At 47.1% G+C, this 17,222-nt stretch overlaps 1 protein-coding gene across 5 annotated transcripts in view; it reads left to right on the top strand.

The window, feature by feature from the left end:
• The window catches only part of Phactr3 (phosphatase and actin regulator 3), a 232,203-nt gene that overhangs the window by 182,941 nt on the left and 32,040 nt on the right, over positions 1-17,222 (top strand). For all 5 annotated transcript variants that reach the window (XM_028857283.2, XM_028857282.2, XM_028857284.2 and 2 more), the window contains exon 8: positions 16,867-17,020. In XM_028857283.2, coding sequence (XP_028713116.1) covers positions 16,867-17,020 — 154 coding nt within the window. The remainder of the gene's footprint in view (positions 1-16,866; positions 17,021-17,222) is intronic.

Here is a 17,222-nt window from a genome sequence, read left to right on the forward strand (position 1 = left end):
TCGGTGACAAAGGACAACTGTTTAAACTATGTGTTGGTACCTTGTGATGTTCTTACGCATGACCACATTTCAGAGTGATCGAGCCAGGATGAGTAAATACGCTTAGCACCCCTCACACTCAGGAAGTACTGACATTCACATTCTCCTTTCTCCATTTTGAAACACAGTGTTGAGCTTTATTGTAGCCCCACCCACACCAAAGGTCACTAAAGCTCCTCCCACAAGGTCACCAAGAGACCTATCTTCCATCCGCATCTCTTCTCCCACACCACACTCCAGCCTCAGATAACCACAGTTCACCCCAAACTCGCATGAGCTCGACAGCTCAAAATACATCCCCGGAAGCACATGGTGCTTGTCTCTCTGTGCTGCAGGCCTTACTCAGCATAGTGCCCTCCACGGTGCACCAGGGTAGTGCGTGATGGAATTTCTTCCCCTTCCCTTTGCATTCTGTCTGTATAGAGACCGTGCTGTCTTTATCCATTCATTTGCAGATCTGTCTTCTGTTTTAGATTTAGTAAAACAAGCTTCCATAAAAATAGGTGTGCAGATATCTCTCTGGAACACTGCATTTTAAAAATATTTTTATTTTTTGTTTATGTGTCTATGTATATGTGCCATGTGTGAGGACAGAGGAAAGTGTTGGGTCCCCTAGAGCTGGAGTTACAGGCAGTTGAGCTGTAGGACATGGGTGACTGAGAAGAACAATACGTGGTCTTAACTGTGGAGCCGTCATTTTAATCCAGGACACGGTGGGCGTGTGGTAGCTGTGCTCACCTGGGCTGCCTGGCCTGATCTGAGCTCCCACCAGTGGTGCATGAAGATGTTCCTTCTCTGCACCCTGACCACTGTCGTCTGCCTCTCCCCAGCAGCCATTTCTGGTGGATGAGGACTGTCGTCCCCTGTGGTGTAACTCAGCTTTCCTGGTGTGTAGTAGTGATGATGGACTTTACACGGGAGCGCCATCTGTCTTGTGTGTGTGTGTGTGTGTGTGTGTGTGTGTGTGTGTGTGTGTGTGTGCGCGTGCGCGCGCCTCTGGAGGCCAGAGGTTGGCACTGGTTACCGCCCCCTCAGCTTTTGTGAGATGAAGCCTTTCATTGGCCCAGGGCCGACCAATCAGGCCAGACTGGCTGACCTGCAGCTCATAGATGCCCCCTCTTCCTCCCCAGTAGTGGGACTGCAGGAGCATGAGGCCACACCTTGTTTTTCACATGCGTGCTGGGATCTGAACTCAGTTCCCTGTGCTTGTGTGGCAGCCTTCTGAGCGTTTCTCCAGGCCTCCTCTGTTCATTTATGTCCTTTTCCGCATTTTAAAAGTGGATGCTGATTTGTTTCCTTGCTACTGGCATGAATTTCTTCTGCGTGTTGGTGTTGACCTCGTAGCTAATGGATGATTTGTGTAAACTGCCTCCCCAGTGGTGTGGTTTCTTTATTCTGCCCATTTTCCGCTAATGTGTAGAGGTGTTTGAATTCAATGCTATGCCACTGTTTGTTATTGTTGTTATTGTTGTTGTTGTTTTCATTTTTGTTTTACACTTTGCTCTTTGGTCTTATATAGGAAACCTTTGCCCACAATGCTGTGGAACATTTACCTAGTGTTTTCTTGTTATAATTCTGCAGTTTCAAGCCTCATGCTAACATCTTTTACCCATTTCATGTTGATTTTCATTATAGTGTGAGATGTGAGCTAGAGGTGTGAGGCAAGAGCTTGTGTGGGTTGTAGTAGCTTAGGTCCAATGTCCATTTTCCCTGGGCATCAGAGATAATGTTATTTCTTCCATTGTGTGGTCTTGGCACCTTTGCAGGGAGTCAGCTGACCTCAAAGGGTCTATCTCTGGCTCTCTATCTTCTCCCATTGGCACCATTCTATTGTAACAACTTTACAAGAGAATCTGAAGTTCTAGTGTGAAGCCAGCAGCTAGCTGGTGACAGGTGTTTGAGGACGTTGTCAAGGGCTTGCATTGCTCTGCCTGTGCAATAAAGTCCTATCTATTGTGATCTCTATGCAGGCACTGTATGTTTATTGAGCAGTTTACACCTTGTACAGGTGTCTATGAAGGGCTTTCTGACTGTTAATAGGTAATTATTGAGATATCTTTGCAGCTAGCAGGTTTATGTGGTGTAAAGGTTAATCTTCCTCATCAACTTGACTGCATTTAGAATCACTTAAAAGACATCTTCACAGGCACACCCAGATGGGTGTTTCCAGGGAGGTTTAACTGCAGAGGAAGGATTCATGCTAAGCATGGATAACTATGCAGTTGAATACAGGAGGCAGGGGAGAAGGGAGCAGAAGATGATGCTGAGCAGGCACCCACCTCTTTCTGTTCCCCGAGGACACAGTGTGAGCAGCCACCTAAGGCTCATGCTGCATCCACAGATCCGTTACCAGCTCTTTCTCCTGTGATGACTATACTCCACCAAACTATATGCCAAAATAAACTCTCCTCCCTCATGTTACTTCTTTTTCATTATTTATTTATTACTAATGTGTATGAGTATTTGTCTATATATACACCAAATATGTGTGGTGCTCACTGAGGCCAGAAGTAGGTTCCAGATCTTATGGAACTGGGGTTACAGGTGGTTATGAGCCACCATGTGGGTGCTGGGAATGAACTGACGCACTCTGTAAGAGTGCTCTCAACCCCTGAGCCATCTCTCCAACCCCATCTTAGGTTGCTTCTTGTCAGGTCATGATCTCACTGATGAGACCACACTCACATGTTAAAGTCTTTGTGCTGTTAAAGGCATTTACAGACATCTGCACACAGCTGGAGGGGGCTCCTGGAGGTCTCTTTGCTATGAAAAGAGTGGACAAGTGTGACAAGGGGATGCTGCTGGGCCCAGGCTTCTTACTCCCACCCCCATGACGCCTTTTCACTTGAGAAATGTTGTTTTTCAACCATGGGTATATAGAACTACAAAAGAGGTATACAGACAGCACACTAACTGCTTAAAAGCCATAAATAAATTTAATTAAAATAGTTCTTTGGTATGAATATCATCATTTCACCATTTACTAAAGATAAAAGCACAGTTGCACACCAGCGAGATGGATGTGTTGTTTGCAGAAAGCGCTAAATCTTGGCTACACGTTTGAGGCTGCAGGTCACAGAGACTCTTCAGTGTCTTTCAGAGTTGATCGATGTTTTGATTTTACAGTCATCAATGCCAAGAAGACGACTTTGCTTAAATATAGGGTTCAAAAATGACAGATGTGTTTAGGGCCATATCAGAAAGTGTTAGAAATTCTGTCTTAATCTCAAGCCAAAATTCATCAAACAATCTTTTAGTTTTAAGTCAAATTCAAGTCAGCAGCTCAATCATCAGTTTTTGAAGTGAAGTTTATTAATGGACCCAATCCAAAGTTGCCCTAACTTGGTGCGGACATGCTGAGGCTCTCGAGGTTGGCAGGCGCTGTGGAGAACCTGAGATTAGAGTGTCATCTTTGTTTTGTGTTGCTGTAACAAAATAGCAGACATCAGGCAATTTATAAAGGATGGGCATTTCTTTTCTCCCACTTCTGGAGTCTGGAGACTCCATGATCAAGGTGCTGCATGTTTAGATATGTGAGGGTTGTGATCCACTGGAGGATCACAGGCAGAGGGAAGCCAGCTGAGCCCTGTGTGGTCTCTTTTACAAGTGTCTTCGTCACATTTCCAATGCAAAAAGCTTTATTCCCCAAGAGCCCCAGCACTATTACATCAACAATACCCGAACAGCAGAGAATAACTTTTAAAGTTCAAACTGATGTTTGTGGAGGCTCCTCTGGGCAGTTAGTATTTATAGAGGATCTTGTGTAAGGTTAGGAGTTCCTGGGTATTTGTATGGGGCTCTCTCTGTTGGGCACACAGACTTCTTCAACAATGTCAACCTCCCTATGCTTCCCTTGTCTACTGTTATGGAGTGAGGAAGACATCCATGTTTAGATGCACAGAGGTCTTTAAAATTTTATGGCTATGGCCTGGAGAGATGGCTCCACAGTTAAGAGCACTGGCTGCTCTTCCAGAGGACCCAGGTTTGGTTCCCAGCACCCACATGGCTGCTCAAAACCTTCAGTAACTCCAATTCCAGGGGATCTGATGTCCCTCTGACCTCCAGGGGCACAGCATGCATGTGGCACACACACACACACACACACACACACACACACACACACACACACACACACACACACACCACAACAAACACACATAAAATTAAGAGAAAATTTCTGAATTTCTGCTTATCTTGGTACCATTGCCAGAGTAAACACCCAGGCACAGCACTTCTATAAACTGTTGCCCAAGCCAGCCTGGACCATAGTTTCTTCTAGAGCTGAGGGGTGAGTGGGGAAAGAGATGGCTTTTCTCCTGGCTATGGCCAGTTTAAGACATATGCAGTAAGCAAGTACACAGACATTTTGTAACTGAAGCAGAGGCCATGCTTCCTGAGGCAGGTGGCCAGCTCTGCTCTCAGATGGCCACATCCCAGCACATCTCATGTGTCCATGGGCATCGCCATCCTTTCATTAGTTACCTGCAGAGGAACAGAGCCCTGGACTCCTTTCAGCTTTAATTTCAGTAGCTGGGACAAGCCCTAGTTGGTTGAGAGTGGCCCGGCTACAGCTCCATGTGGACACAAATCACCCCTTGTCTTGCTCTCTTGGGACCCCTGATCTTGAAGAGTGCTGCCTAGCAGCAGGGAGGCTGGGCGCCACCTGGAGACCATGCAAGCATGTTTCGTGCCTACTCGTGGTGTGAGAACAGGTGACATGTTCACACTGTGTCAGTTTAAAAAGAATCACTTCCACTTCCATCTCTTAGGTACAGCTGCCTCTCCAGGGGTTTTCCTAGGGTCCAGTTCTTACCCACTATGGAGAGGGGGGCACATTCAATGCATATCCAGGCACAGGTGCATGCGTGAGACTTTCCCTCTTGAAGATGAGTGAGACTAGACCCTCTCCCCTTGCTCTTCCCCATCCCCTCACCACATAGAACTATGCAGGAGAGCCTTCCCCATGCCAGCCTCTCCTAATCCACTATTTCCGTCCTCTCTAGAGAGAAGCTGTAGCTGTGATACCTAAGGTGCCAGTGTGGTCCTCATAGCACAGCCAGTGGTGGTGTTAAGTGCAGACTAAGGGTCTGGGATGGTTAGACAGTTCTAGAACCACCCTCTCTCGGCCAGTTCATCTGAGCATCTTCGGTGTGTGTGGCCTTGTTCTGGGCCCTGGGGATCAAGTGTGATCAAGGCAGGTAGGGTTCTCTTCTCCCTTGGAGCCCATGGTTTAGGGACTCTATAGACAACACACGGGCCAGCTGGCCAGCAAGCAAATTACCAAGTGGAGTATGTGTTGTGGTGGGCATCACCTAGTTGATGGGCCTGAGAGTAAGACTGCCTCCACACAGCATGGTAACCCCCGTGGTCTCCGGGAGGTAAACCAGGAGCTGGGGCGTTCCGAGAAGGAACCAGCCATGCAGGAAGAATTATGAGCAGGGGGAAGAGTTGGCACAAAGACGAGATAGGCCTGGACATACTCCAGAAGTGGAAGGAAGTTTCTGTAGCAGAGGAGAAGGGATGCCTGGCTGGGCACAGACTATGTGTCCTCTAGCCCTGGGGAGAAGAATGAGGTTTATTCTCAAAGATTTACAAGGCCATGGATGAGCCTTCAAACAGAGGTACACAAAATAATTCAAAATCATGGTTTTGCCACTGTTTGCCAGAATTACATGCAAGGATATCTTCAATCACTTTTTATGTATCTCCAGTGAGATGCGATTGGCCACATAAGAAGCATACATTATCTGTGCAACATTACCACACTTGAGACAGCCTGGCTTCCTGGCCCACTTCCTGTTCTCCTGTAATGTTCCTGTAAAAGGAATCTATAGCCCCCTTTCCACTGTTGAGTACGTAACTAGTCTTTAGTCTTTGGTCGGCTGTAACAGCTGCTGCTACACACCTGGGTGGCATGAGTTAGCGCAGGCCCAGCCCTGGCAGCTGCTTGTGCTGAAGCCTTTGTGTGCACACACGTCTATTTCTTTGGGGGAATACATAGAGTAGACCATCTGAGTCGTATGAGGGTGTTAACGGTTGAAGAGACTGACCAAGGCCAGGAAGTAGCTCAGTGGTAGCGTGCTTGCTCGCCCTTCACACTGAAGGACCTGAGTTACGATGCTAGCATCCATGTAAAAAAAAAACTGGGTCCACATGGCAGTGTGTGCCTTTAATCTCTGGGGACACAGAGAGGAGGATCCCTGGGTCTGACTGGCCAAAATGTCTAGACCATTCAGTGAGCTCCAGGTTCAGTAAGAGAACCTGTCTCAAAATATAAGATAGAGATTGAGGAAGACACTTGAGGTTGATCTCTGGTATCCGTGCGTATGCATATATACCCTCGTGTGCACATACAAACATTCACTCACATGAACGTGCATGCCCATGATCACGCACACACTCTCTGACAGTGTTTTCCAAAACTGCCTGCATTTCCTGTCACCACCAGCACTGTGTTAAGTTCAAGCTCCCCCACACCCTTTGTTTCAGGGCAGGCATTAGTGTCTCAGGTGGTTTGTGTTTGTGTTTCGGTGTTGATTTAAAATGTTGTGCATTTTTCATATGCATATTTCCATCTCCTCAAACATGTGCCTAACTTTTAAAACAAGGCTGCTCATCTCCCTAAGCAGGCGATACACTCAGGACAGTCCTCCAAGAGATGCCACTTGACGTACATTCTCTTCCAGTCCCGTCTCCTCTCATGCTCCTGCTCTGGAAGAGCAGCGGCAACCAAGTTCCTTCATGGCTTGGCCTTTGGGTTTGTGTCAGGAGACGCTTGTGGACCCCAAGGTCACAAATGTTTCCTCCTGTTTTCTTCCAGAAGTCTGTTTTTAGGTTTTACATTTGTGTCTGTGGCATATCTTTAGGTATATGCCATGGTATGAATGATGAATCAAAGTTCATTCCCCCAGGCCATTTGTTGAAAAGAAGTTTCTTCATCTGAACACTCTTCATATTTGTCAACAAAGATTCAACCCCTGGCCTTTCTCTCCTCGTCCTCTGATGTGCGGCCTCTCTAGTTGCCAACATCACATACCTTGGTTATCAGTGCTTAGTAAGTTGTAAACCTGAGTAGCGCTAGCCCCTTTTTATTTGGTATGGGTGTTCATGTATGTGCAAATGCACATGTGTTCAGGTACATATATGCCTGTGTACACACATGTGTAGAGGCCCCATTTTTATAAACTGTTAGATTTACTAAATTTTTGTTTTAGAAATTTGGTACCCTGTCCATTGCTCTGCAGAGCTGGGGATGAATTTTGTTTTAAGTTTTATATCAGTGTTTGTTCTTGTGAGATGTCAAACTTTAGTTTTCTGGGTTTTCCTTCAAAGTATGTTCTAGCTGCACTCAATGAATTGTGAAGTATTTTTTCTTCAATTTTCTGAAATCATTTGTACAGTACCTATGTTATTTAACATGACATGTTTTGTTAAAATCACCATTGTGTGTGTGTGTGTGTGTGTGTGTGTGTGTGTGTGTGTGTGGTGTATGTTTGTAAGTTTTAAACTAAACGTTACTTTTTAAAAAATTTATTATTTTTCATATAATTCATCCCAACCATAGTTTCCCCTCCCTCCTCTCCTCCCAGTTCCCCCTACCTCTCCTCTTCTCCAAATCTACCCCTCCAATTCCCTTTGGAAAAGTGCAGGCCTCCCAGGGACATCAACAGAACATGACATAACAAGATGCAATCAGACTAGGCACAAACCTTCATATCAAGGCTGGGCAAGGCAACCCAAGAGGCGGAAAAGGGTCCTAAAAGCAGGTGAAAGAGTCAGAGATACCCCAACTCCCACTGTTAGGAGTCTCCACAAAACATGAAACTAACAACTGTAACATATATGCAGAGGACCTAGCTCAGACCCATGCAGGCTCCATGATTGCCGCTTCAGTCTCTTTGAGCCCTTATGAGCTCTGCTTGGGCAGAAGTTGTGAAAGTGGCCAACCAGTGCCTGGTCTAATGAGGCCCACTGCACAAGAGGAAGCCCATGCTGCACACTGCCAGGATGACCAGGAACTGGAGGCTGGATAGCCCAGAGACCTAGTATAGGAAAAAGAAAATCAATGAAATGAATCCTAATGATGTTCTGCTATACCCATAGACCAGTGCCTAGCCCAGTCCTCATCAGAGAGGCGTCTGCTGGCTGCTGATGGGAGCAGATGCAGAGACCCACAGCCAAACATTAGGTGGAGAGAGAGCTCAAATTAGAGATATTCATCAGGTGCCTTGGAGCTCAGGAAACCCTGTGGAAGAAGGGAAGGAAGAATTGTAGGAGCCAGAGGGCTCAGGGACACCCGGAGAACACAGCCCATGGAATCATCTAAAAGTTACTTTTGTTAAATAGATATAGCCTGAGATAGTTATGATTGCTCAGTTGAGTTTTGGTAATTTATATTGCTCCAGAAATTGTTTTTAGCTACCTTTCTCTTACTGTGATCAAATACCATGACCGAAAGCAACTTGGGGAGGAAAGGGTGTATCTTAAAGACTAGAGTCCATCATCCAGAAAAGCCGGGGCAGGAAATGAAGCAGAGTCCATGGCTAAACACTGCTCACTGGCTTGCTCCTCATGGCTTGCTCAGCCTGCCTTCTTATAGTACCCAGGACCACCAGCCCAGGGGTGGCACTGCCCACAGTGATATGGGCCCTCCCACATCAATCATCCAGCAAGAAAATACCCTATAGACTTGTCTACAGCTCAATCCTATAGGGAGGCAATTTCTCAATTAAGATTTCTTCTTCCCAGATGATCCTGGGAAGCTGATATAAAAACTAGTTAGCACTGGTTTATGTCATCTAAATTACCAGTTTATTAACATGAAGTCACTGAAAATGTCCTCCTGTATCTTTTTAAGATCTGCAGACTTGATGACATGTCATCTCTTCTGCTCCTGATAATACCCACCACCCCTCACTCCCCTTCTCCTCCTCCTTTCAGATCAGTCCTGCTACAGTTTTGCCAATCTTCTCATTGATTGACTTTTCATGTTAGTGTCTTTATTTTTAGTTAGTTTCTGCTCTGTACTTTCGTATTGCTTTATGTCCATCTCCATGGTTTACTTTGTTCTTTTTCCAGGTTATTGAGGTCGACTCTAAGGCCAGTAGTTTTAATAAGGGCACTCAATGCTGTAAACATCCCCTTAGCATCATTTTGATAGATTCCATTTGCTTCAAAATCCTCTGTGTTTCTGTTGTGAGTTCTTCTTGGAACGTTGGGTTTCTCAGAAGTTAAATATATATATTTTAATTCAGTCTGGTTATTTTTGAAGAGATCTTTTTGTCATTGATTTCCAATTTTGTTTCCACTCTAGTCTGAGGACATGTTTTATATGAATTGAGGTCTTTGAAATCTATCAACCTGTTTCATGGCCCAGAACAGGCTATGTCCCAGTACAGGGGGCTCCTGTACTTGGAGGGAGCACATGATCTCTGACAGTGTTCTGTGCCTGGATTCTGTGTCAGCCTGTGGTGTTGGTGGGTGTATGCAAGTCGGCCCTATTACCTGAGTTTCTGCCTACTACTCTGAATGCCACAGGACAAAACTCTGAGACCCCTGGCTGCAGCTGTGCCCTACATGTTTTCTCAGGTTTTTGTTCCGTATTCTGAAGCCCTGAGAAGGCCCCCATATTTAGGTTCTTTATGACCTACGTGTGGAGTGACCTCTTTATGACAACAGAGTGACCCTCCCTGCTGACAAAGGTGTTTGCCCTGAAATTCCCCCTGTCTGCTAATGACCTCCTTCAGCTTTCTTTGGCCAGGATGAGAATAGGGGTGCCCTGCTGTCTGCTTTTTCAGCAGGTGTTTTGTGGCAGCTTGAACTTTTGTTCTGCTTTTCATTCACATTCCTTTCTGTATTAAATGCTCAGAATATCTACATGAATGTAGCTGGTCATCACATCTCAATTTACTGTGTGGCATGTGTTTTCTTTTGAAAATAGTTGTGTGTGTGTGTGTGTGTGTGTGTGTGTGTGTGTGTGCACGCGCGCGCACGCATGCGTGCGTGCACGCACCTCAGTGTATACATGTGCACCACACATATGAAGGAACCCAAGGAAGCAAAGTCAAGTCCCTGGAAGTGGAGTTACAGACGGTTCTGAGCCTCCTTATGGGTGCTAGGAATCAAACCTGGTTCCTCTGTAAGAGCAGCCAGGGTTTTTAATGCTAAGCTGTCTCTCTAGCCTTGTTTGTTTTTGAAGTGGGGACCTGTGTAGCCCAGGCTAACCTCTACTATATAGCTGAGTGTGACCTTGAACTCCGGATTCCCCCACTTCAGCTTCTCTAGTGCTGGGATAATGGGTGGCTGCCTGCCTGCCTGGCTCTTACGCAGTGCTGGGCACTGAACTGCAGGCTTCATGCTTGCTGAGAGGGCAGTCTGCCCACTGAGCCACACCCCGAAGCCTGGTTATGCTGCCTTCGCTTTGGGGCAGTCACCGTAGCTGCTTCCTTTTCTCTCTGTTCCCCACTGCTCTTATTGATAAACTCAGTTTTCTTGGGCTGGCGGAACAGCTCAGCAGCTAAGGCGATGATACACTGCTCTTTCAAAGGACTGAGTTCAGTTCCTGGCAACCGTGTTGGGTGGCTCACAATTGCCTATAACTCAAGCTCCAGGGGATCCAAAGTCTTCTTCTGGCCTTCAAAGAGACCTATATGCACACATGCAAATACACATAATTTAAAAATAATTTTTAAAAGCCAGCTTCTTTAAAGAGAATTAAATAAGAATACATCTGTGCATTGCAGGTGGCAGCCCCATGCCTCCTCTTTCCTTTTCGGATTTCAGGTTTCCGTCTAAAGTCCATCCTTTCCCTACCGCCTGAAGGATTACCTTCAGTCATTGATTCTTGTCGCTTTCTAATTTCTGAATCGGTGTTCGCCTTTATCCTGAGATATTTTTGGCGTGTGTTGAGTTGGAATTGCCTGAGTTGTCTTCCAGTGAGTGTCATCTCAGCGTGTTGCTTCTGGGTGGTTCCCTTCATCATGCCGCAGCAGCGTGCCTCTCTGTCTCTCAAGGCCATTAAGGTGTTCTCACTGCCGTGACAGTGACGACAGGCTCCACACAGTCCCTTTGTGCCGCTGGAGCTTGGCCCAGCCCTTCCCGCTTCTCTGTAGGCATGGGGAGTTTGGGTTGGCTGACACACATCGTGAATCTATTTCTTGGTTGTCGGATGCTCTTCCAGTTCTATAAATATCTGTTGAGTTTTATTCTGGGAAGCAGCTTGGTTACTTGGAAACGGCCTCACGCATCCTGGTCTAGCTTTTACAATTTCTTAGACAGAAGTGGAACTAAGCTCCATCTGGCTGATGACTGTTCGTTCCAAAGACCAGGACCATCTGTGCACCCTTCCCAGTGTCTGGATGATCACCTCATGTTCCAGCCTGACTGACGGGCATGGGGCACAACCACAGGTCTCTCAATGTCCTCAGGCACCAGGTAGTGCCTCTGTGGCCCTCTTTCACAGGCATATGTCAGCTCAAGGCATAAGAGACTCAGCACATCTTGAGGTCACTGCTCAGTTTTTCCAGCTGTTTGTCCTACAAACTCCAGCTGTGGGCCCTTTCAGGCTTCTCTGCTTCACTTTCTCAACTCAGACAATTTTCAAGGCTCTTCCTGGGCCCCTGTCAGTCACAGCCCAGAATCCATCCCAGCGTCTGCTGGACTCCTAGGGAGTGCCTCATTCAATGCTCGTCTCTCCACTTGCCCTCTGTTGCTGCTTGTTTTCAGCATCTGAAAATCATTCCTATATTTCTACTATGCTTTGTTTTGGAGTGAAAAGAGAATCCGGCCCATACACATTTGGCAGAAGTAGATGTTGATGTTCTCATGGTCTAATTTCTCTTTTCTGTTCTTTCTTGGCAGTGCCATATGTAGCCCAGGCTAGTCTTGAATTCCTGATGCAGACCAAGCTGGATTTGAACTCCCATTGTGTTCTCACCTTCCTTCTGGATTTGGAGGCACCTTCCCTGTAGGGCTTATTTGTCATAGTCTGTGCAGCATGACCCTGTAGACGCTGTCCAAGCTCAGATGTAGCAGAACAAGCAAGCAGAGCACCCACCGCTGCTGAGCTCGCCTGACCCACCCCTCTGCACTGGGGTAATGTGTTCCAGGCTCTTTAAACAAAAGAGCACTCAGCTCTGTGGAGAGGGCGCACAGCAGAGCACACCCGCTGCACTTGAGGCTGCTGCACCTGCTCTTGTCCTATGTCTGTCCCTCCCTGTTGTCGCCTGTGGGTACTAGGAGTGAGGCAGGCACATGACAAAGGACTCATGGCATCAGGGTGAGGAGTGTGGGTGCTGGGGCAGCCCTGGTTTTCCCTCTAGGCCTGTCACTCAATTCTCTGTGCTCTGGCAGGGTGCCAAGGTGGACATACACACACTCAGGTGCAGGTGCAGGCACCGGCATAGGAGCTGATGTCGCAGGCTTCTGTGGTAGGAGGAAGTTGGGTCTGGATATGGAAATACTGAGTCCCCAGCAGTCAGTGCCTGGTGTCCAGGGGCAGAGGAAGGCATGGAGGAATGGCACGGATAGATGGGGAAGGAATGAGTCCTGAGCACACCTGAATGAACAAGTCTATGTGTGGACGGAGTGGCAGGCATGACACAGGTTGGGAGGACACAGCAGGCAGCAGCTGAGGGTGTCTGTGCTTCTGTGACGTCAGGGTGGTGGAGGCAGAGGCTGTCCAGAACCCACCATCTCCCCTCTGGGGTGGATCATGGAGGCTAACGAGGCTTAGGACTTGGGGGGGGGTGCTGAATCTCACACAGTATGCAGCATGTATGGAGTGTGGAAGGCCAGGTGCAGCCCTGTGCAATAGTCATGCATGGAGTGTGGAAGGCCAGGTGAGTCCTATGCAGCATGCATGGAGTGTGGAAATCCAGGTGAGTCCTATGCAGCATGCATGGAGTGTGGAAACCAGGTGAGTCCTATGCAGCATGTATGGAGTGTAGAAGCCAGGTGAGTCCTATGCAGCATGCATGGAGTATGGAAATCCAGGTGCAGCCCTGTGCAACAGTCATGCAAGGATTGTAGAAGGTCAGGTGCAGCCCTGTGCAGTCATACAGCCTATGCAGCATGCATGGAGTGTGGAATCCAGGTGCAGCCCTGTGCAGCATGCATGGAGAGTGGAAGGCCAGGTGCAGCCCTGTGCTGCAGTCAGTTGATGGCTGGTCCACTCTGGTACCCAGAAAGGAGCCAGCATCCCATCTTCCTTCCCAACACTTAGACTTTCAGCCCATGTTTCTTGAATAAACACTTCTACATTGTGGAAATATTTAGGTTAATTCCCAGAGTTCTAAAAATGCCGGTTCTGGAAATTTGTGAATGAAACTAAGTTTCCTTGTTTTATGGAGGAGAAACTTTCCCCAGCATCCTTATCAAAACCACTCAGACACATTCTTCACCTTAGGCCCTTATTTACTTGACACCAGGAGAGTGTATTTATGTCAGGACAAACCTCCAATACAGAAAACAAAAATGAGTGAGAAAAATAATTCTTGACCTGCTTTCACCTTCAATTTTTAGTGAAATTATAAATATTTACAAAATTGGTCTCATGTTCATGTATCTCCATTATAATGTATTTCTCTTTTTCCTTGGTGATGTCATGAATGTTTTGTGTTTCAGTAACATATTTTCTTAGGGTTTCTATTGCTGTAGTGAAACACCATGACCAAAAAGCAACTTGGGGAGGAAAGGGTTTATTTGGCTTATACTTCCATATCATTGTTCATCACTGAAGGAAGTTGGGACAAGACCTCAAACAGGGCAGGATCCTGGAGGCAGGAGCTGATTCAGAGGCCCTGGAGGGGTGCTGCTTACTGGGTTACTAAGCTGCTTCCTTATAAACTCCAGAACCACTAGCCCAGGGAGGGTGCCAGCCACAATGTGCTGAGCCCTCCCCCACTGATCACTAAGACAATGCCCTGCAGGCCTGCCTACAGCCCTACCTTATGGAGGCATTTTCTCAATTGAGGCTCCCTTCTCTCTGAAGACTCTAGCTTGCATCATGTTGGCACAAAACTATACAGCACGTGTCTCTGCCATTTTGAATTGGCATAGAGGAACACAGATGGGAATATGTACCATGATTTCACAGGTGCCCAGCCATGGCTGCCTCCTACCTACCTTATTGGAGAGAAGCCTCCTTTTATGTTCTTGTGTAGATGGCAGGCAGAGTCCATGCTGCCTGTCACCAGGAAGCAGAAGCAGAGGCAGGAATTGAATCTGTAAGCTGTGCTTTATTCAGAGTTGGGTAACAGAGGGTTAACATTGCAAAGGTCTGCCACACTCATCAGCTAGGAAACTGAGTGGGAACTAAAACTGTTAGGCCCTTTTCCTCACTGTCCTCTGTCACTCCTGCCTAGGAGCCTCAAATTCCTCCTGAGGCACCCTCTGGGTTAGAGGTTAGCTCCAAGAAAACAAACCACCAGCAATGTGTGAGAAAGTCCCATCTGCAGCACAGACTACAGAAGTGTCCATAGAACATGAGAGTCCTGTCTGTTCCCTGTCACTTCTCTGATTTGTTTTGAGAGGGTTTGGGATGGCTCCTTAAAAGTAAGATTTCTAGATCAAAGATCAAAGACTAGGAAGAAGTACGTGTGGCCCTAAGTTCTTGGAGCTGTGGAGACAGAAGTCTTGCCTTGTTTTTCAACCCTCACTTTCTGCTCTCTAGTAGACAGTCTATTCTCCAGATACATTCCTGACGACCAACCCCGTCAGATAGAAGGCTCACTCAAATCCACGAGAAGTCCTTATTGTAGACTCTTTTTTCTGGAATATCCCTTTTGTTGTTATTGCCACTTGAGTGCTAAATAGCAAACTCTGGTAGCCTCCAGCTTAAACCTTGGTGAAGGTAGGCCAGAAGTTCTTGCTGTGGCCCTACTGTGTGTCCTGTGGTGGTCCTGGAGACCACGCATACACAGATAAGAACTACTTTCTAATTTGCAAAGATCTCATGCAGGGAAAATTTCTACTTCTGGCCAGAAGTATCAGTAAGAGGACCTCTCAGTTAAGAACAAATCTGATTACATCTGTAGTGATGATACTAAGACAATTATGGTGATATTTTATTTGTGCTGAGATGTGATTTTATTTGTATGTTAATAAATAAAAGTGCCTGTGGTTCAGAGCTAATAGCAAGCCATAGCAGAAGAAGGGTGGCAGTGGCGCATGCCTTTAATCCTAGCACTTGGGAGGCAGAGATCCATTCGGATCTCTGTGAGTTCAAAGCCACACTGGAAACGCTGGGCATGATGACACATGCCTTTAATCCAAGGAAGTGATGGCAGAAAGCAGAAAGGTATAAAAGACGTGAGGACCAGGAACTAGAGCTGGTTAAGCTTTCAGGCTTTTGAGAAGCAGTTCAGCTGAGATCCATTTGGATGAGGATTCAGAGGCTTTCAGTCTGAGGAAACAGGGTCAGCTGAGAAACTGGTGAGGTGAGGTGGCTGTGGCTTGTTCTGCTTCTCTGATCTTCCAGCATTGACCCCAGTACCTGGCTCCAGGTTTGTTTTTATTAATAAGACCTGTTAAGATTTGTGTTACAGACATTCACAGTGACTTTAAGACACACCTCACTAAATTTGAGGATGCCACACAGTCAGTGGAGTTTTGTGGTTGAACATGCTGCAGTGGCTAGAGAATGGCCATTTTTCCTTCACTAGGGAGCAGCCCCTGACATTCATGAAGGCTTCATCCCTAGATCCTTGAAATGTGTTAAGGTCATTAAGTCACTATAGCTTCTGCATCCTTAATAATGGGCAGAAACACCAACTAAAACTGTGTATGGCTTCTTCAGACTGTGAGAAATGAGACTGTGAGGATACCATCATTGGCAAAGCTGGTAAAGCAGACTCAGACTGGAATCCATGCCCAAGTGACTTGCAATAACTTTTTCTTTCTCTCTAAGGCATGTGATGAACAACTTCCCATTAGAAACTCAGGTCCAGCAGAGTTCTGTTTTGTGTTTTGTCTCCCGCATTCCTCCTAAAGGATCATGTTCTATGTATTTGCTTGTTTCGTGTTTCTGCTGCACAGTGTGTGCTGGCTCTGTCTCAGGCTGTTTATTTCTTAAGCGTTGTTTATGGTGTGCATGCGCATGTACAAATGCTAAGATGCAGCTCAACCAGGCAGACCCAGGGCCAGCCTGGTCATTCATGCACTTGCAATATTCTTCAGTGAGTGCCTCTGCTGTCCACATGTCTCTCTGAGGAGAGTGGCTTTCATTGAACCACAGTCTAGTTAGTGAAGGAGACAGACGATGACCAGCGGTTAACAGAGATGTTGGTCAAGGGAAGACAGACAAGGTGCTGGGTCATGATGGAGACTGACCCAGTGGTGTCCTCCGTCCAGAGAGAGGGCATCTATCGGCAGTGTCAGCAGGGCAGGGGGCAGGCAGAGGAGCTTGGGTGGCATGCTCTCAGTACCGAAAGTACACATATGCGGTTAGACAGTGGAAGGCACTGGGGTGAGAAGTCAGCTTTACCCAGGGCTGGAGTCACAGCCACCACAGGTAGAGATTCTCTGCAATTCATGGCCCGAGTGCAGATGGCTTTGAAAGGCAATGTGGGCCATGACCACCCAAGTGTCTAGTTCCTGAATAATCCCTACTGTGGAGCATGTAACCCCTGAATGGGGGCCTAATGACCCACCATGTGGCATCATGCACCTTGCCCTGCCCATTGAGCCTCTGGAAAGCAGCACAGTGTAGCATGTGTGGGCTTCCGGTTTCAGCCCCTGGTCCCCAGTCCAAACTCCTGACTGCATCCACTGAAGGCTACAGGAAGCCAGTCCTCTAAGATATGTTTCTCATCCTGGTGGGTCTCACAGGAACGTTGCCAAGGAAATGCAAGAAGGAGCTGCTGGCGGTGAAGCTGAGGAACCGGCCGAGCAAGCAGGAGCTGGAGGACCGGAACATCTTCCCCAGGAGGACTGATGAGGAGAGGCAGGAGATCCGACAGCAGATAGAAATGAAGCTATCCAAGTAAGTAGTTATATGCAGACTAATGCAGAGGCCTCTGCCCAGTGCTGGGCGGGGCATATAGATAGATGCAGGGTCTGCAGCAGGTCATTCAGCCCTTGACACTGCATGGGGACAAATATCTCTCTGATGGGGTTGCCCGTGTGCCTGTGGCTCAGCAGCATCCCTGGCCTCTGCCTTCATGTTCCCTGGGACAATCAAAACT

This window comes from Peromyscus leucopus, chromosome 4 (assembly GCF_004664715.2).
Source record: "Peromyscus leucopus breed LL Stock chromosome 4, UCI_PerLeu_2.1, whole genome shotgun sequence".
Taxonomy (NCBI): Eukaryota; Metazoa; Chordata; class Mammalia; order Rodentia; family Cricetidae; genus Peromyscus; species Peromyscus leucopus.